We start from the raw sequence: 22931 nt of genomic DNA on the forward strand, positions 1-22931 counted from the left end.
AATAAATACAATGTAATATAGATATTTATATTAATTACCGTGTATACAAACATACCTAATATATAACTATACATAATAAATAAGTTCAGTGACCCACATATATATTCTAATCATGGTTACAACAGCGATTTGACTAGGTAATCCCAACAAAGAAAATTCCAACCTCCTGTTTGAGAGGAACAATACCTATACTCATCAATCACTGCCACAATATAATATAGTACTTAGGCTAAATTTCCGACCACCTAACTATTTTCTATTATCATCATTCGGAGACTTGGACAGTAACAGTGGTTTACTGCAGTGCGGGTTACCCATCATGATGTATATAATGTTTGTTTTTAATAAATGTTTACAATATTTGAAGTTCCGTGGCGTATACGTATGTAAGTGAATACCTACATAATATGTAAAGTATAAGTTCCCGGTCAAGAAAAATGCAAGCGGCGCAGAGTAAAATCGTTAAGACCGTTCGTGTGGAAGGGCGGGTGTGAAGGTGTATAAAGAACTCAGCAGTGACGGGACTCGTGGGAGAAGCTATACATAAGAGGGTGGAGAGGAGTGTGAAATGAAAGAAAAATAAGGGACGCGGTTAAGGTATGGTGTGTATACTGTATACAGTATAGTGTATATATATAAGAGCTGGTCACGAAATCTCGACATTTCACCTCGAAGCCGCTACAACAGCTATATTTCCAAGTTTCGCTCTCATCCCCGTTACGAAACGGAGGCGGAATTTTATTTACGCTCTCTTTATAAATACGGCTGTTTGGTACCTACCATACACTTAATTATTGTTTTCAGATTTTTTTTCAGCATTAAACACCATTTCTTCTTCCCCGTGGGTCAATTATACTATACATTTATATGCAAAGAGAGTGAGAGAGAGGTAGGAGGCAGATACTCGACCTGTTTTTATCAACCATCCCTCTCCCTGTCCACCAATTAAACAGGGCTTGGGAGTGTTAATTATTAGTTATTACACTCGAAAGAAAAACGCTCCGGGCCGATGAATTAAAATGTGCACCGTAACTGTATACACTATACACAAGTTCACTACATCAGACACCGACCACGAAATTCAAAAAGAATTATTTTTTTTAAAAAAACCCAAATCGAAAAATAAACTATATTATTATTTATCATGACACATGTGCCAGTATCGACGAGTTACCTTTGCAGTTGACGGGTGTACGGTCCAACAAGTATACGACATAAAGAGTTAGATCCCACGTATGCGATCGTTGATATAGGGCCTGTATAGATGTTTAATTTCACTTGGTATAACCACAGACATCACGGCAAGCTTCAAAGACGAAACAGATATACGCGACTCTGTGGATCAAGCTGAAAAAAATGTTCGGATAAATTCTTTTATGGAGTGCACATTCAATGATCCAAGCGATATGTAGATGGAAAAAATTAATTAAAACAATAAAAACTTCGTACATGTTTATATAATATAATTGAATGTTCGAAAAACGTACGTACACGTCATATACAGCATAACACTGCACGATAATATATTATAGTACAACGGTATTAAAATTATATAATATCAATATTTTAAAATAACAAATGGCATATAATAATTAATATGTATAAATATTAATTACAAATGCTATAGAACAAAAAAATATACAATTGTAATTTACAAACTAGGTAGAGTGAAAATAAAAACAAATACAATCCTAAAATAAGAAAAAAACGTTCCCTGGCTCCATCACCACTTATATTTTCCGATGCCACTTTCATCACAACCGCAAGGACGAAAGCGGCGGAGCGGCCAGTTTCACATACCCCCACAATCACGCGAATGAGTTTGTGCGAACGATAAACATAATATTACTACGATAATAAATTATTATTTATCGTATAAACGATGAATTCCGGATGGCTCTCGCGTACCGTTTTCCAAAGAATAAAATATAAAATACAAAATAATAATAATAATAATAATAATAATAATAATAACAAAAGCAATAAAATATATTTAATTAAACGATCGCTATACATACGCCGCCGCCGTTTCAAGTCCCGTGATGTATACATAAGTACATATATTATATACATCATTTTACTCGTCTTCGTCGTTGTCACCACCGTTATCACACGTATATCATATATCACAGATTATAGGGCGTTAATGTGTTAATTATAATATAATAATATAATATGCGCGGCATTATAAAAACTTTATTACAATAATAGCAGGAGGAGCAGTAGTAGCAATTGTCGTCAACATCGTTATTGTAGGAGTTGTTGCTGTTGTTGTTGAAGAGTATTATAAGGTAAGTAAGATAGGTATGTAAGGTATAGGTGGTAGGTAGTTTGGCAGCTCATCGCGGGTATAAAGCACACTATTGCATTGCGACAGTGGGCGCCGCTGCCGTAACGTTTTCCGGACCAGCACTTCCGGTCGCGTCGGACGTCGTCGAAGGCGTCCGGGGAGGCTGTGGAGACGTGTTCTGTTGGTTAGTTGGTGGTGGCGGCGGAGGCTCGAAAGTCCTCACCCTCCGCCGACGCAAGAGCACCGCCCGCAAACGACCCAGGTTATTCAGTCCGTTCATCAGGCTGAAATGCTGAACCGGCCTGATGGTCACCTCTACCGGACTTCTGCCCTCCGGACGCAAGGACTCCCCGCCGGTCGGCTGGTGTTGGTGCTGATGCTGCTGGTGCTGTTGCTGTTGCCGCTGGATGATCACCTGCTGCAGTTGAGCTTGCTGCAGCACATACGGCAGCTCGTAGTGATGATAAAAGTAAATCATGGAATGCTGCGGAAAAAAGACAAGGGAAAAATGTTAAGCCTTTTTTTGAAACTTCAAATTTGCACAGACGCGGCTGTCTGCGATCTCGCAACTCGCAAGTTCTGCAGGTTATAAATAAATAATTAATTTATGAGCACCAGCACTCACAAAAAGTGAAGAAGACCGTGAAAATGCGTTTTAATTTTCCGGTTGACCGTCCGTATGTATACGATTGGCAAATAACACGATGTCGACAGAATCATAACAAAACATGCATACACGGTGTACTACCACTTTAACTCAGTCTGGGTGTGTACAATTTTTTTTAAAGATTCGTAAAGAAAAAACGAAAGAACGAGCGAGAAGATACGAACACGTATCCCGGGAATCTGAGACAAGGCATCACAATATATATAAATTCGAAGGACATAACGCCGTGACTTTTCATATCACACATTATTGGATCTATTATTAAAATGTTTAATTTAAACTCAAACGCAGTTGGAGACGATGTGTAATATTGTGAGTGTTATTTGACAAAATAATATAGACAAAAATAAAAACGACATAATTGCGTACACAAAAACCACCAAAACTATACTAGTTAGAGCTTTAAAGTATAAATCATGCAATAACTATGCGTATTAAAACCATATCGTTTTGATAGACAAAAATTTCGTGGTTATAATAATTTTGTATCATAAATATTAAAACATGAGAGATTACAATTTAACAGAAAAATTATTTAATAACAATATTTTATTGTTAAATTATTTTTTGACTCGAGAAACGGTCAAATATTTCTATTATAATATTTGATAGTAGTAGGTAGTCAAAATATCGAAAAACCTAATTCATTTGATTCATTGATTTTTTTCTCGTATAAATGGTATTTATTTAAAAGTTTTAATGATCGTTTATAGAAATTAAGAACTATCTTGTTGTTAAACTGCATACCTATATATGTATATGACATAAGATATAACAAAATGTGAGATACAAATATTTCAAGTCAATATCATTAACTAGGTACTATAATACATAAAAATGATCAATGAAAACATTTTTATTGTTTGGATATAATTTAAAAAACCGTGTTAAGAGGACGCTACACCCGCATGTGCAGTCTCCGTCTTACAAATGTTGAACATAGCAAAACAATGTTTTGCACGGGAAAGAACCAAGAAAGCTACAGTCATAATTAAGAAACAACATTTTCACCACATAAAAAGGAGAACTTTGGCTGTGCAATATCGTTTTTATTTTTTCGATATCACTTATATGAAAAAAGTTATTATTGTTTCAAAATACATTTGTTTTTGTATTTTTCAAATTTGAAAAACTTTTTTTGTACTTCCGATATCGAAAATATAAAAACGATATTGCACAGCCAACGTTCTCCTTTTTATGTGGTGAAAATTTCGTTTCTTAATTATGACTGTAGCTTTCTCGGTTCTTTCCCGCGCAAAATATGTTTTTGCTATGTTCTACGTTTGTAAGACGGAGATAACACATGCGGGTGTAGCGTCCTCTTAAAGAATGTTATAAAAGTACATAATAATTTAAATTCTAACAGACATTGAAGAAAAATTAAATTTGTATTTTACATAAATTTTGATGCAATTTATAACGAAGATTTATACCATTTTTTAACGTAACTATACAAAACTAATATTTTAATCGTGATATTTAATTACGCTTAAAAATGTAACTACGTGCGTTGGTGTCGCGTGACTGAGACATAATATCATTACAGCGGCGTTATTTCTATAACACTATTCAGTCATACAGATTTAAATAATTCGAAACCTGCGCCAGAGTTTACGTGAATATATTATTATTATTTTATTATTATAATATGCTATACGATAAAACTGGTGGCCCCAAAAGAAAGATGCATTAAATATAATAATGACGAAAATAAGCAAAAAACGATTCGATCATAAAGTATATATGCAAGCAGAGCCACAGTGAAAGGGTGGAGAAGGAGGTGCAGGACAGACATTGCTCTTTGTTAAATTTATATGGAAATTTCACATCAACCCTCCGGGACGTCGACGCTCAGAATTCATTCTGTTTACGACCCTATATATATATACATACACTTGTGTGCGACGCGCGTTCTAGAAAATACACATAATAATATAGACCATTGGGTTTTTTGTCCGTTAATTACAATAACACAGTACTGGACACGACAATTGCACATTCAAATTACAGTAAAAAAAAATCGAATTCAAACCCGAATATAACGCAGCAATAATGATAATCACAAAACGACCCCGTCGACGCGCCGGGCAGTGAACCGCATTACGTAGATTGCTGATATCACTATATTAAATACGAACTCGGACAGAAACAACTATAGCGATATATATATAAATATATACCGAATATCTACGTAATCAAACGTGAAATGGTGTTTGATCGCGCAACACCCCTCAAAAGCGTATATACTTAATACTTATATACACTATATGTATATAATATTATATAGGATATATACCTGTACTCAGTATTTTTCGAGATGTGTGTTTTCTGCTTATATAGAGAAGAGGAGGAAGAAAAAACCGGAACTAACACACTAACGAGGAGAAATCGAGAGAAATGTTTCAGACACAAATCAAATCCATTAATATAACTTTGCGGAAGAGTTCACTTAAATAAAAGGGTGGCATTTTACTTTGCTACAAAACATTTGAAAAATAGCTCAAAGAGATGTTTTTAATTTTTTAGAATCGCTCACTGACTGATTAATTATTAAGATTTTCAACGTTTATATAGGTACATATTATATACTATACTGTCAACGTACGACAAATATAATTTGCATATCTTAAAATACTATAATATAAATGTCTGCATTACCGGAGAGCGCATCAAGAAAAACGTGTCCACGAAGTTCTGGAAAGTATTATGCATTTTTAAAATTCTTGTCTGAATTCATAACACAGGTACGATATATATATAATATTAAATGGACCGATAACGAAAAAACAACAACGCTGTAAAAGCACTATAAAAGCATCACGATGGTGCGCAGTGTGAATAACGATCTATTGCAGACTTCACGATATCCCCAATATATTATAATATTCAAATTAGAAATGGTTCAAATCATATGTCCAGAACAGACGACAAAAACTCGAATACCTTATCGGTTCACTATAGTGATAATATTATACAAATAAACATAAATATATAATACTATGTATTGCGTACAATACATGAACGACCACAAATAAACCATCGGCGTGCAACGTACAACAATAAGATTCATCTCCCGTAAACAATAAAATTTCGTTTCCAATAATAGTAAAAAACAGAACGCATGGAGGGCAACAAAAGCATAACGCAATATAATATTACAGAAAAATCTCAGCTTACTAACCTTTGTTAAGCATTTTAAATTTTAAATAAAAATATTACTAGTCCTCAATTAAAAAAAAACGGATCGATTTGCAGTGTAACCAGACAAAAAATATCAAAATAATTTAGTTGGAACAATTCTAAAAAAGGCACCCACCCTATTGTGATTATAACAAACACTACAAGCATCGATCCAAAATCAATCAGTAACGCTATTAGAATGTAAAATAAACGATGATTTACAATATACTCATATTATCCAATCCATCGTAAAAACATAAAAACAATAGCAAAAATTACAATAAAAAAAGTCATTTCGTATTACCTGAATAAAGAACCACGAACAGATGAGAGCCAAATTGCTATACTGACCGTTGAACCGATAATGGTAAGCGTAGAACGAAAAGTGGTACAGATAGAAAAACCTGGAACAGAAACATAATCGATTTACATACACAAATATACAATATACTTAGGTACACACAACATAGTACGCATATATCTATAAATATTACAATATATATATATATTTATACAGGGTGTCTCGCCGTGTTTACTATCCAACACTACACTAAATTTTAAGAAGTACCATATTGTATTGATATACACAATTATTTAAATATTATTCTTCATGGAAATGAGAGATTCAAATTTTGAAATACCTACATAAATTAATTCAATAATTGTACTATCTCAAACACGTTTATAAAGAAACACGAAAAAAAATTTTTAATTGTTTTCATATAGAGTTCAGGTAGCATTCTAAATATAATAAATTGAAAAGAAAATAAGTTATATTGATGGTGAAAACACCCTGTATATATAATATATCAGGCAGTTTTATTTTTAGCCATCCAGTTACACTTCTGTAAGAGACGACTGGCACACTTACGCACAAGCGCACATACCAGATAGACTGAGTGAGTAGGAGTGGAGGAAAAGTGCAATTCTGGTATATTCATTACAGTTCCTGGCGGGCGGTCAACGGAATCCCCGTAGTGTTGCGTTCGTATTCCTCGTCCTGCAATGGACCCTTTTCTTCCTTCCTCCTTTTTTCCGTACCTCATGTCAAACTGTGATGCACTCGTGTTCGAGACAACTTTCTCGTGTAATTTCTTCGCCAATACCCTCACCCCCTGTCACTGCAGTACCATCCCCCAATCTGCCAACCCCCTGACTAGGACCCCCTGCCGTAGGATATATATATTATATGACGACAATAATAATAGCTTTTATATTATATAGGTACTCACTTTAGCCAATGCCTTTTCGTGATCGGACAATGGCTGCATATAGTATCATATTGATCAGCTACCCAGACGATCAATATGATGTAAAACGCCGTGGTGGTGTCGTTGAAAAATTCCGACATAATGGCCTCCATGCCTGTTGGGAATTTGAATAATATTTATTATAATAACAGTCAATAAACTAACTGGACGTATATCGTCATCGGGAATCAAAAACCCTTTAATACACGACAACCCCCGCGTTATTACCCCAACTCTCCACGTCATTATTATTGCCGCACACATGCTACAGGAGTGCAGGACATGGCACAATGTTATCGTGTTGACAAAGTCCTTAATTGTTAATGCATAAAATTATGTTTCGGGGGACGGACGTCAACGGCGTCAGTGAACTCCAATGACGCGTACGCCGTTTGACAGGGTTTTAAATGTTTTAATAATAATATTCGGGTCCGCCGAAAAATCACACGGACGGATTATTATTTATTACTATCATTATTATCATAATTTATTTTACTCACCGACCAAAGCCAGTATGACGGTCAAAAGTGGCGCCGCCGGGAAAGAGAGCGAACCGTGAAAATCTAATAGCTGCAGCAAATCCACTGTAACATAAATAAACAAAATGTAAAAAATATTTTTAATAATTATTACTGTTTATTTATTTATTTAACGCCATAATAATAATATATATTACCTATGAAAACAAATATCTGATGGTGTGAGTACCTCAAGAGCATTGAAATCGAAACAGTCTGAAAGCAAAAAAACAAACAAATAGTTTAATGTTAATTATTAACATATACACAATGTACTTAAGAACTGGTTCATCAATAATCATCAAGCAATTAATGTGGTTAGAAAAACAGTTACAAATTGTAAAACATGATATGAGGCAAGATTTGAAATCTAAAGTTATACGTATTTTTTAGTTAAATGGATTGCAAACGGACAGTTTTTAAGGAGTTCCAAAAAGCAATTTTCAAATTGTACGCTTGCTAGCCTAAGATGTGGGTAGTAACTAGATCATTAGTGTGTGTGACTTTGAAAAAAAAATAGAGGAGTGCCCCCGCACACACACCTACCAGTGTAGAAGTCTTATCCCGTTATATCAGGTGATCGCCAATTAGTCTAAAACTATAAATTATGAAAAATATGATAGGTTACTAAAGGAATTTACAAAAATATTTTAAAGAATATCCAGCTAAGGTACTTAAAGTAATTACGAAATATTTAATTTCAACCGAAACCAATATTAAAAATCATTTTGTAGCTGAGAACTGTAGAAAACATTTCCTACAACACAACATTTTAGAGGTTTAAAATATTGATAAATTATACTTCAAAAAATTAGGTAATAACAAATATTAATAAATAAATAGGTAATGAATGACATTAAAGAATTAATTCAAACCGTGAAGTTTTTAGTTGATAATACATAGAACGCACTGTGCCTACCTTATTTAAAATGTACGTATGAATATTAGACTCTAAGGTAATATTATAACTTCGTCAACCCTATATAATTTAAATCTTTTTCCAAATTAATGTTACCTCTATTTTAATTTATTCCCGCTATAACTTTCAAATAATTTTTTTAAAAGCTTATTCCAACTATATTTATGAATTACTTAAGATATTTATAAATACACATCAAAGTATTCAGTTTTACACAAACAAATGTGGTTTATAGGCCCTAGAATTTTCATTATTAATTATTTTGATGATATAAGCTAAATCATAACAACATATTATCATTTATACAGAAATTGATAGTTTTCAACATTCAAAGATACAAAATAATAAAACAAAATGATTAATTGTAATATTATTTTTTAATCGAATTCTATATTATATACTCATTAAGTAATTCGATCATAATTTATATTTATCCCTGTAGCATTTATTTATATAATAAATAACGCAATAAACTAAGAATGCCAATTGCGTAAAATCGAACGAGATATTGCGATTATTTAATTTGTATTAGATCATTCGACAAAATATATTATGATTTAATAAAGGTACCGGCATGATACATCAACTACATATTTTATGATGAACACGCGTAATTAAACGAGTCGAATTGATTTTCAATTGAAATAAATTACTTCACGCCAGTCGGTAGTTTGAGGTGATTTAAAAGAACTGAATTTTCATACCAAATTCTTTTCTTTTTTTTTAACAAAAAGGGGAAAATTCGGCTATAGTAATTGGCAACAGGAGGAAGAGGATATATGGGCATTCATTTCTCGGGGGAATAAAACATCGTATCTAATTTCACGCACTCCTTTCTTATTGGTTTTCTTAATCATTATGTCGCTGCTACCAAGCAATCTCACATATATGACTTCAGGCGGTAATTTGATCGAAGACGTATTATGTTGAAAAATAATACACGAGACTTCTACCCTACGTGAACAACTTAATTTAAGAATAAAAGTATTGTTATTATTATTTATACTAATAAGTTATTACGGAATATTAAATCCTAAAACGAATTTTGTTTCTCCACTGCTACTGCCCATATACTGGCCTAAACATATATGAGACGCATACAACTATAATCAGAACTAAAAAATTGAATTGTATACAATTTAAAAATATATATTAATTGTACCGTCTGCCAATCAAACAAAGTGTCCGTGCACATCGACAGTGCCTTGTGACTGCAAGCTGCATAATAATTAGTTGAATCAAGTTTAGATTCAAGTCAACGGTTTTTTAAGTTTAGAGTAATATTGGGTTAGATACATAAATGTGTATTGTAGTTAACTAAAATCATGATTCTGTAAAAAGTCGTCTATTTAGTTTTGCGGTTTATTATAATAATAAAAAAAAGAGGGTAAGTGGATGTTGCTGTGATGTACATTAGGTGTCTAAAAATTTTTGCTGTAATGGTTGGTATTAAATTTGAATTCAATGATATCAAATCATTGTATATGAAAAACGATTCTGAGCGGAGGCGGTATGTCAGTTAAGGATATTTTATATTGTAATTACCTACTTATTATTAATATGGTAGCCAGTAAGTTGCATTAATATTATTCTTAAATTATCAGAGATGCTGAAAAAATATTAAATATATCTGCTTATGTAAAATTGGGCAGTTTTGGAACCAAATTACAACAAAATAATAAGCATTATTCTTTGTGTTAGTATACAATTTTGTCCAAATTTTAACTTATAATTTCTGTAAAAAATAACTGTACCTATTCATACATTTTTTAGATTTCTTAGTAACAGAAAAACTACTGAAGTGGAACTTTGTTTTAAATTTTAAATCTTGAGCTATAAAAATTGAAAATATTATACATTTTTAACTACAAAATCATTTTCAATTTTAAATTTGATAAATATTGTCAAAATTAGAACTTTAAAGCTTATAAAAAAATTGTGCTTATGTATTTTTAATATTTTTCAACTGCTATTTTAACAGTATATTAAGAGTCTTGTATTAAATTTTCATGCTTTTTGACCCAACCAATAAAATGTTATTGACATTTACAGAAAAAAATTTAAATTTTAAATGTCCGTCAACAGCTTAAAACGAGTCAAAATATTTTGAAAATTGTATCAAAAATATGAATTGGTGAAATAAACATTTGGTGTAAATTTCAAATATCTACAGTAATTCGTTTTTGAACAACAACAAAATAAAAAAATCGCTACTAGACAAATCGAGTGAATATCCAATGTTGTAAAAATTTCAAATTCAAACGTTGACAAAAACTTCATTTGACTTTCCGGTAGAAATTTTGTTTTTGATAAAGGTAAACAAACTTGTAAGGAATATTGTATCACATTTTTAAATCTTAGATATAAATAGAAACATTTTTCTAACTAAATATAAATACATAATATTCTAATTTTCGTAATTTTTATGCATTTTGCGAAATTCTAAGTTTAAATTCTCATACAAAATTATTTTGGATTTATGCTCAACTTTTTCTTTAATTTGCACTAACGACAACTTACAAGGAACCTTGTATTACATTTACAGGTTTTTTGAAAGAGCGAAAAATTTTTTATCGACTTTAATTTAATAAAAACAAATAATAATCGAAAATTGTATATGCCTATAAATAGTTCAAGGCAAATGGTGTGTAGAAAATGCTAATACAAATATTCAGTGAAAATTTCATGTATCAACTGTCATTTTTGCTACAGTTAAACTAAAAACTAAATCGATTTTTTTCGAAAACTTGTTTTGCGTAAAAATTCAAGTTTTTATTTAATGTTTTGTTTGTTTTTCCTGTTGTTTTAAAAACTATTGGGAATTTTAAATTTTGACCTCCCAAATACAGCAACTAGTAACACTTTCCTACCAGAAAAGTTGCTGTTGAAGAAAATCGAAGCACTTTTACTGCAAGAAACCCTAATGACAAACACAAAAAAAAATTAAATAAATTTAAAAACACACATCATTGTAATATCAATGCATCTATTACTCCGCTCAGGATCCAAAAGGGGGGCAAGTGCTCTGCTATACAGCTATACTCTGCTATACTGTAGGCGTCTACACAGGGTCACTTTAATGGATATTCTAAATTTAAATTCAGTGGTAATATGAAATCATTGTATATGAAAAATGAGTTTGAATGAAGATGGTTTGGCAGTCTATATTACTAGGTAAGTATATTTTATGATATCATTGCTAAATATCAAAGTTATTTATTTTAATATTAGTCATTAGTAATACAATAGGTTGAATTAATATAAACTTGATGAATTTTGTCAACATTTGAACTTTAAATGGCGAAAAAAAAAAGTTGTACCTAAAGACTTATCTTTAATATTCTTTAACTGCTATTATATCAACTTATGAAAAACCTTGTATTCAATTTTCAAACTTTTGACAGACCAAACTTTTTTTTAATGACAATATTTTTATGTCTATTAAAAGCTTAAAATGGTGTATATAAAATGCTAATATAAACATTTAGTGAAAGTTTCAAGTATTTACTGGTATTCGATTATGAGTTACATCAATAACAAAACTAATTTTATCAAAAACTATTTTGCAAATTAATGTTTTTTTTTTTTTACCTCAACATTTTTGAAAACTATTAGGAATTATCAATTTTGCTCTAAGATGCCTTATTTTAATCACTTTCCTATCAGAAAAGATACGGAAGTTGAAAATCGAAGCATTACTTTGACTACTTATAGTATTCAATTAACGAAATTAAATCGAAAAGTTAAGCTATCAGAATTTTTCCTAAGAAATTAACAAAGACAAGAAAATTATTAAAAACAAATTTAAAAATATATTGTTAAAACAAGTTTTCTTTAAATCAAATTTTTATCGTGGAGACGTGGCTTAGCAAAGACCTCGAGGTATACTTAATAATAATATAAATTAATATCTATAATTTTAACTAAGAACAATAATTTATAGATATCTAACTATTTAATCATTGATCATATAATCATATATACATACACAAATCTAACGATAGCGAAGCATTTAATAGCTATGAATTTTAGATACCTAGTAATAGTAGGAGTAATAGTATAATATTATAAAATAATAAATTGTAAATCTTATTGTTATGAACTTTTGAAATGATACCGACTTACATAGAACAGAGTCAATAGGTTTGTATTATAAATAGGCAACAGCATAAAATTAATCAAAAATATATTTTGAGGATTTCATTGTATATACAAAATATAATAACATGTGTAAAAGTTTCAAGTTACTATGAATAATAATTTTGTATTACAATAAAATAACAAGAATTTTTATTTTTTGTTGAAATATTTAATTTTGTCAAAATTTTAACTTTAAATGTATATTCAACTTTTAAACTTTTTTTCCAGCAATAACAACTTAGGAATAACCTTGTATTAAATTCTTAAGCTTTATAACTGAGCAAAAAAAAGGTTTTATCAAAATTTATAGAAATTTAATGTTTCTAGATAAATATTTGGAAAAATAGCTTCTCAAGTCACTACAGTTCTATTCACTTAAGAATTACAACAAATGTTCAGTAAACATTTAGTTGTGTCCCTGTTTATTTTTAAAAGTTTATACAGAAATAGGATCTTTTACTTTTGAGTAAAAACTAGATCGATCACCTCTGCTACCATAACCACCACCTTATTAATTGTAATTTTTTGTGTAACACACTGCTTAAAATAAGAGTTTTTTTGGTTATGCTGTGCACAATAAGTAATAATTTTATACTCACAAACACGACCATTATGAAAAATGATGCAATGTAAGACGTTCTAGCCATCCAAATGCTCACAAATCTGTAATGTTCTCCAGTAATGACGTTTCTGAAATATTAAACAATAATTATTATTTACATGATAGTAATAAATTAAAATTATTTACAACAAACCGTAAGTCTTTGAGAGTAAGTCTTTACCTCAGAAATCCTTTGTTTTGTTCATTTTCAGCCAGTGATTTAACGGAGGACATCAGTAAGTCATCGTAGCCAAGGAAATACTCTAAGAAAAACTGGCCCACCGAATCGCCGAAACACTTGTTTCGAGTAGGCTCTAGGGCTACTAGCATAACAGGAATGCCCAATCGATTTCTGGCACTGGGCGACAAACGCAAGAACCCATACTCCAATGAATATTCAACAATGTAATTCTCATAATATATTACTACAAAATGAAGAATCAAATAATGTATGCATTTTCATCGACAAACCACATTCAAGCCCATTTCACAACACATATAATATAAATACCATCATTGTCGTCGATCGGAGGTGACGAGGTACTTGTAGACTGGAATAATGAACTAGTATCGATTCCCAATACACCTCTAATAGAACTATTTGGATACTGAAAAAAAAAAATACATTTTATTACTATGTTCATAAAAGGGATTCAAATGGAATATTACAAGAATGGAATATTACAAGTACCTTAGTAGAACGAAATTGTGCTGAGTCTTCTACTAGAGAAAAATTTGATTTACTAGTGGTATGACGATTTGTCTTAGTGGTACTGCTATACATTTCTTTTTTTTCGTCTGCACAAAAAAAAAAGAAAGAAATAATAAATGTACATACTAAACAAATGAAAATTGTTTGTCAATACGTAAATATATGTAAGATATACCAATTGTGAATAACCGCAGATGATAAAATAATCTTAAACACTATAAAATATATTTTATGGCAACAGCCAATTATTCAATTTTTATAAAATCATATTATAATTTCTGAAACTATTTGAACAATTAAAGAACTCTTAAAAGTTATAACTAGGGCTAGGATTTCTATGCATTTGCTTGATTGATTGTCAAATATGTCCACAATTTGGATTATTCTCAGTTAAATAGAACAACTTTTTTTTCCATATTTTCGAACATACAACGCATAATTGCACAATTCGATTTAAGTTATGACTTATAACTAAAACTAATATTTCATTTTTTTATACTCAAAACAAATATGAATTTAAAAACAATTTTATCACAATTCTCTACTACAAAAATTCCAACTGAGCATAATATTAAACTGTAAATAAGTTTAAAAAAAAGATTATTATTTATTGACGATTATATAGGTAATTATTGTAGTACCAAAAATAACTATTGATAAGTACTTTAAATTATCTATTGCTGGAGAAAATATTTAATACAGAGGTTCAAGAAAGCTATGATTCTATTAAGCTTCTGATAAGTCACAAAAGATTATGAAATACATTTTTTGGATATAATATTTAAAATTACCTATATTAGATGATTAAAAATAATGTATTTTGTGTGTACATGGGCTACAATTATATTTCATTATATTTTTTGTTTATGTCTGTTAACTAATGTTATTTACTGTGACAATTGCAAAATAGAATTAGTATTTAATAATATGAGAGCCAAAAAAGACAAAATTGAAAGCAATTATACTTTTCTCAATAGATTTGTAACAATTATATGTTGTTTTTTTTTTAATTCATTTAAATTAATTATACTTTTTATAAAATATACAATGCTATTAATAAATAGTTAAATATAAATTAAGTACAATATCATATTTTGTAGATTGCCAAATTTAAACATTTTCTATAATAGGTTGTGATAGAAAAGTTTGGAAACTTCTAAATTAGGATCTATTTGTATTAAATTTTTAAATAAAATATTAAATAATGTATTAGCATATTTAAATAATTTTTGAATTATAAAAACTATATTATATTTATATTTAGGGAAGTGGTAAGTTTATCAAAGATTTTAAATGTATTATTATTTAATTTAAATATTAACTGTTTAAAGTTACAAGTTTTAAACCTATTAGACAGTCAAACTTATTTTATTTTAAAAAGACATTGCTCAATAAAATTCAAACTGTTTAATATGCACTGTTGTTTGAAGTCTTACAGAACAACATATCTATTCATCTAATTCAATTTTTTTTAATCTGGTTGCTATAGTACCTCTATTTATTTACTAACTAAGACTATTTATGTTGTAAGTTGTCACTATTAAAATAGACCCAAGGAACTAAAATTGTAAAATATGAAATGGGCTAAAAATATTTAGACAACATGGCAATAATTGTAAATAACCAATTAAAATTTTTGTATCTAATAATTTAACAGAAATAGTTTGAATTTAGACTTTAGACAACATAGTCGTCATGACGACAACAATAAAACAATCGGGGAACGGAGTGGCCAAGTGGACTAAGGTGTCGGTTGCAACTTGCACCCTCGCCGGTTCAAACCTCGGTCATGGGCGGCACTTTTGTCCAGGCAGACATCTGTCTGAAGAGAGAGGCCGCCATCCCCCAACCGGGCATGGCAGAAACCTACGGGTGCCCAATCAATTACTACCAATCACAAACACACACTTGTTAAAACCTACCATTCCTCTCCACTACAAATCGACAAACCTACAAAAACAGCTAATGGTCATAGTTACCAAGCTTAAGGTCAATTAAAAAAAAATAAAATAATAATAAAACAAATAAACTATGATAAGTAACATAAGAGTAAAATTAACTTTATAAAAAAAAAATGCAATGTATTAGAGTTCAAACTAGAAAAGATGTAAAATGATTATCATTGCTACATTTTACTATGTCAAAATATAAATCATTTTACTACATATTTTTGTTTAATTTAACTTATTTAGATTTTGGTTTAAATGTGATCTAATGCCTGTATAAATTAAATGTTAACAAGAATAATAAAAAGAAAATACATACAATATATATTGAACAGCTCACAGCAAAATAATATCATAATTATAATAGACCAATAATTAAAATTTCAAATCATATAATTACAATTTTTAGAGCAAAGTTCTTTAATCTGTTTAATATAAAATATAAAAAATAAATTTCAGTCAAACTTTTATGATAAATTAAAAATTGTTTTGATATTTTATCTAATAAACTAAAACAGAAAAACTAACACAAATTTAAACAAAATTAATTAAACTATTTTAAACTTGTTAAACCATCAGTAATGAAAAACAACAAATATTTCGATAAGCTCCAGTATCAAATCCATAGCTGTAGATGCAATTTTATTTGTTAAGCTTAATATACCTATGGATTTTTAAACTAATACTAATCTAACTTATTAAAAATAATTATTGTTTTCAAATAAAAATAGATTTGATTTTTATGCATTAAGTTTTACAAAAATTAGTAATATTTGATAAGTACCTAGAAATATATAAACAATACTATATATAGTACCTTGCTGTAGTACCAAGCTATGCAGAGGTAAACCACTTAAATGTAAACTATCTAAAAATTCCATTAAAAATATTCCACTTTAAATAAAAACTAAATCTAATAATAATATTATATACAAATTTTACTGTAAGAGTTCAATATTAAAAACACTATTCAGCGTTCTCTGTTGTTAGTACTGTACACAACATGGCAAAATGGAGAAATCAAAAATAGTGTTATTATTAGAAAATGTACACGACAACGATAACACAATAGTATACGTAGCATTGTGGGCAAGCCATTGCCACAAATGCATATACCTGGCAGTAACGCACAGTACTTGTAAAGATGTGTGTATTCACACAGCAAGCAACAGACGTTGCTAAGCAACTACACCAAAAATTAAATATTTCCAAAAACTACCTATTAACTAATACATTTTAGGATTTTTCTCATTAGATGATTAATCTGCATACCAAGTACTTGTGTTTGAAAAAAATCATGAATATCGGTACAGTAGAACTTCATAATTATTATATAGCTGTCCAAAGAAATTGCCTAATGTTTTAATATATAAAAATTATAATTAAAAATATATAGTTTATAAGTATAAAATAGTATAAAGGTAATTTATTATCATGCAAAATATAGGGATCAAATATTTTCTAACAGATTTTAGTAAAGTTATTAAATTTATTGATAATTAAATATAAAAAAATCAGAAGTAAATTTTATTTATTTGCTTTTTGTGCTGACATAAACTTAACCATAAACTGCCAAAAACACTTGACTCCTTTTTCCATGGCACCAACAAATAAGTTTAATATGCAATAAAAATTCTTATTTTATGTTTACTTAGAATACATTTTACCTTCAAAGCTTATGTAATTTGTAAATGATAAGTAGTTGAATAAGCTAGGTTTTGGGCTGTTTTGAGCTGTATCTCGAAATTTATTTTCAACTAACCCTTCTGTTGATGGTTCAATATCAACCTCTCCTTTATTCCTAAAAAAAAATATTTTGTCATAAGATAATTTTTAATATGCTGTACATTATACATAATATTAATCAATAAATGTTTATATATAATCGAATTATCAGCGACAGCACCAAAAGAGAGCCACTGCCCTTTATGAAATATCCGTAGCCTACCCTGAAATTTTATAAAAATTGAAAATATCAAAATTTATATCAAAACCTAGAAGTTATCAAATATTTTGCATTGTCTTTTATTAGTAATTATATGAGGAGAAAATATAAATGCATAATATAGAAACACTATAAGTAACATCTTCAATGGTCTATGTAGTATGTGATTGTATATATAACATTATTTCTATCAATACATGTATACAATATACATATATCTATTCATACATTATATTTATGTAATAAACGAATACCATTAAATTATGTACACACAAAATCAATGATTATGACTTATGAGTGTTATCATGTCATCACAACGATATCTGAATAATATTGAACTAAGACAAAAAATAATTATTACTTAATCGTAGTCTTCAAATGTACATATTTCTTTAATTTTGAAATACACAATTAATAAGAAATAAATAAATCAAATAAATACATAAAATGTTATGAAATGTGGACGATTTTTGTAACAGATAATGCATAGAAAAAAGTTTATTTTGCATATAAATGCATATTTGAAAATTTTTGCATATCCAAGCATATTTTGTTTAAAAGTTTATTAAGCCAATTATTTTGTTTCAATTTCATCGTTGAAATTATTAGTTCATTACATATTGTTGGGAAATAAATGTTATTCTCCGTATGTTATATTTTTGGACAGTTCATGTTAAAATTATATCTCGTTTACCACAAGCCGCAACACGGCCATCCGTAACAATGCTGACTGGTTTTATTATTAGACTTATATTTTGTAAACACGCAGCGTAGTGTCATCGCGTTGCCGTTGTCGGGCATAATCGCCAGTCAATTGTGCACTAGTGCCCATATATCATTTCGCAATTTGCATTCCATAAATTTATAAATTAAAATTTTCATTTCATTACAATTTATAAATTTTAAAATGCCGAAAAGTTGAAGCACTATTCCAACTTTAATAAAAACATGGATTTCTCTTTATTAAATATTTACTGTTCTCTAAAAAATGTTTAAAGTCAATGTCTATAATTAAAAAATTAAGTTTATCTAATTTTGTTGAATTATTATTTATGGAAGAATTTAAAAAAAAATATTAAAATGCATATAATATTTTGGGTATAAGAGCATATTTTTGCATATTATTAAAAAAAATAAGAGCATATCAAGTGCATATTTTGAAGTTTTTTGATGCATAAATGCATACTATTTTGACCTTTTTGAGTGCATACAAATCCGGACTCTACTGATAATATACTGATCATATAGAGTTGGCATTTTTAAAGAACAACGAAGTGCAAGGGATCAGCTAGAAAAAATATAATAATGATATAATAGATCTTTGTTTCGACACAACACGTTAATTTGTCTACTGATGATCGTACTTAGCAACGGCTGCAACCGCTATATTTATGACTTAGGAATACTAGCTGAAATTATAAGCTACAAACTAACATAACATTTTTATTAAGTTAATAGTTGTATGGAAAACACCGAATAGCTCAATTATACAAATTGCGTTATCGAAAAATAATAATACTTTTCTTAACGATATGCAATAAACGTGTTTAATTATACAGATTATAATTATAACTATAGAATCATTTTTTAATAACAATATGTATATAGAATTATTAAAATCATTTATAAATATTATTTTTTTTTTTTAAAGATTTTTCAAAATTTGACCTCTAAGGGGGTAAAAGGTTGGTTTTTTTATATAGCTATATAATACACAGGCAACGTCATGACAGGACAGCTAGTATTTTATATAAAAAAGATTTTTGAACACTAATAGTTGCTTAACATAGATTTTTCAGTCATCAAATGAGTAATAAATGAAAGTTCAGATTGCTGTCTATGTTTAAATAATAATAATCTTGATGTTTGGGATTAACCAAAGTGTTGAAACCCTTTTGAATTAGCTATGATGGTTGTAACACTATTACAAAAAGGAACTTAAGCAACCCCACATCAGCACATGTTAAAACCCAAAATTATATCGAAATTATAACAATAAAACAGATGTGTAAATAATGATTACATGGGAAACTTAATCATGATGAAAGATAGTCATAAATTATATTTGTAGTGGAAATACACAAATCCATGTCAATAAAGCAATATACAGAAAACAACCTCGTGGAACACATTATCTAACCAAAAGACTCTAACGCTGTAATAAATAATTTCTAAGTAATATTACTGGTAAAAAAAATGTAAGCAAGGATCGTTTGTTACCAAAAAAACACGAGTAACCCCATTCATCAATTAATTTTAATACCTATACTTAATAATAAACATTTGATTCTTTATGCCATTTATACAGCCTAAAAACTATCAGAAAACAATAGTATGAAAAAAAGGAAATATTTTTATTCCATAAGGTTTACTAAGGAGCGGTAACACAGATTAGTGTTAACAGAATTTATTAAAACAAATAAAATGCTTGATTTTCCACTTTTGTATTTATATCATATTCAATTTTACCAAATAAAAAAAAAACATTTTTAATTATTACAACACTTTAATATCTATAATAGAAGATACAATGGATTTGGAGATTCAGTTTAAAGATATTTTTAAACTTAAGTATAACAATAAAATAATTTAGGGGGACAAAGTAGCCGAGTGGATAATGCGTCGATTGCAACGCGCACCGTCGCCGATTCGAATATCGGTAACGGGCAACACTTCTCTCCGGGCTGTCACGGTGTCTGGAGAGAGTGGCCGCCATCCCCCACCCGGGCATACCAGAAACCTACGGGTGCCCACTAGAAATTCTGGCAAAACAAACACACAAGTGTTCTAACCCCTACAGTTCCAAAACCTACCATACCAACCTTACCCCCAACACAGTTCATAGCCCCTACAACAGCTAATAGCCTTAGTCGCCGGGCTAAAGTTCAATTTCAAAAAAATTATTTAAAAAGCACCAATACAAATGCCAAATGAAAAACAATATAAGTATTGTAAATGAAAAGTTTGTTGATTTTGTTCAACATCCTACTAGGTATAATGCATAATATTAAGATATTTAATAATTTTCATGAAAAATAAATATCATAAGTGTATAAAAACCCGCAGAAGCAAAATATACAATCAATAGTTTGATAAAATATGAATTTTGAAAACGAATATTTAGTTTTTAATATTTTCTATTTAGTACTTAGGGGTCTATTCTAGAAACTTGAATATCAATGAAAAATTTTCTCAATTAGTAGGCACATTGTCAGAAGATTGACTTTCAATAAGTATTAAATAAATGAACTGCATGTTTAGAACAATAAAACAAATAAATTATTTAGTTAATAATTATTAGATACTTACTCAGGATTATTAGTTTTAGTAAAGCGGTTGAACAATGACGCATTTTCATCACTTGTATCCAAACGTTTTAGTTTGTATTCACGTTCATAAGATTTTTCAACTGTGAACAATTCGTTTATCATGCCTGTTTGTTCTGCATGACTGCGCTGATAACTTCGAATGATCTCCACTCTGAGTATACCATCTCTAGGCCAAACATCTTTAACATGGTCTAAACAATTGGCCGGCATTCGTGAGAAATTCATGTGCACATAAACGAGTACAAAAAATGATAGAACAGCCTAAAATCAAAAAACACAAATATTAAATTACAAATTGTCAACATATCAAACAGAGTTTACCTTTAATAAAAATACAAATTCTATAAGCCTCCTTAGAGATCTTGGGAATATTCTCGCATACCCCAGGGTGGCCTTGTAAAACAGAGCGTAGAACAAGCGATCTCGTACATTGAATGCCTGGTTGTTATTGTTGTTATTGTTGTTGTTGTTGTTATTCACCCCTGTTGTCCTCATGTCCAAAGCATTTGGTGGCAAAACCACCAGTTCTTCGTGATCGTGACCGTTGGCGGGCATGATGAAGTGGTTCCCTTAACTTGGCAATAGACAAAACGTCGGCAAGAAATGTCGACTAATGCTACACTGCATCGTCACCTGACGGAGAGAATAAAAACCAATAAATTTGATGCAGAAAGAATTCCGGATCGGACTGCGTTCCAATTGTATGCCACCCGAAGCTACTAGACACAATATTGTGACAACAGGAACGCGGGCGAAAATATTAAAAAAAAGAAACTGTCGTCACGGACAAGAACATTTTTTAAAAGACCCTAACTACACGCAAAACTGGTACTACCAGATAACCTGACTTGTGAAAGGGTCACACTCAGTACTCACGTTGAGAAGACGGGCATTTTGATCGTAGTGGTTAAAAATCATGCGTACTCACCCTATATCGACGGACGTGTGGGCCGAACGCGACAGCGTTCGGCTATGTTATTATGGATACCTATGGGTGTGCTCAGGTCGAGGACTTGCGGCGAACGGGCGAATAGGCCGGGCGGCGGCGCGTCAAAATTGAAATGATTTTACTACGGTCTGCGTATCAATCGGATCGGCAGGCAACAAAAAGGAAACACGAATGCACGACGACGAACAGGTTCAACTTGAAAATTCGCAGTCGCGAAAGCAGTAGTCAGCTGCAGCTGTGCGCGAACTATATAATAATATCGTTTTTTATCATTTTTCCTTGTAACAATAATATAATAATAATGATAAATAAATTATTCTCCAATAACGATCGTTTGGGGGGTTCAGAATGATAGCGCGCACGACGTGTCGACGTATAATAAGAGTGATCGAGAATCGAGTTGTAGTTCTCGGGGATATTATTATTATTGTGAATGTGATAGATAGGTAGGACAGGTACGTTCTGTATTAATTATAATATTATTA

The 22931-nt window shown here is 30.1% G+C and overlaps 1 protein-coding gene across 1 annotated transcript; it reads right to left on the reverse strand.

Annotated features, from left to right (window-relative positions):
• Positions 1-1441: 1441 nt before the first annotated feature.
• LOC111030709 (membralin-like) lies at positions 1442-22697 on the reverse strand. The gene is made up of 13 exons (XM_022310358.1): positions 22426-22697; positions 21819-22130; positions 21478-21758; positions 17891-18024; positions 14257-14363; positions 14077-14173; positions 13747-13990; positions 13564-13654; positions 8064-8121; positions 7888-7971; positions 7370-7502; positions 6442-6541; positions 1442-2774 (listed from the first exon to the last, which is right to left on the reverse strand). The coding sequence occupies exons 2-13, from the start codon at positions 22050-22052 to the stop codon at positions 2361-2363; spliced, it is 1977 nt and encodes a 658-aa protein (XP_022166050.1). The 5' UTR covers positions 22053-22130; positions 22426-22697; the 3' UTR covers positions 1442-2360.
• Positions 22698-22931: the final 234 nt, after the last annotated feature.

Source organism: Myzus persicae, unplaced genomic scaffold (assembly GCF_001856785.1).
Source record: "Myzus persicae strain clone G006 unplaced genomic scaffold, MPER_G0061.0, whole genome shotgun sequence".
In the NCBI taxonomy this organism is placed as follows: Eukaryota; Metazoa; Arthropoda; class Insecta; order Hemiptera; family Aphididae; genus Myzus; species Myzus persicae.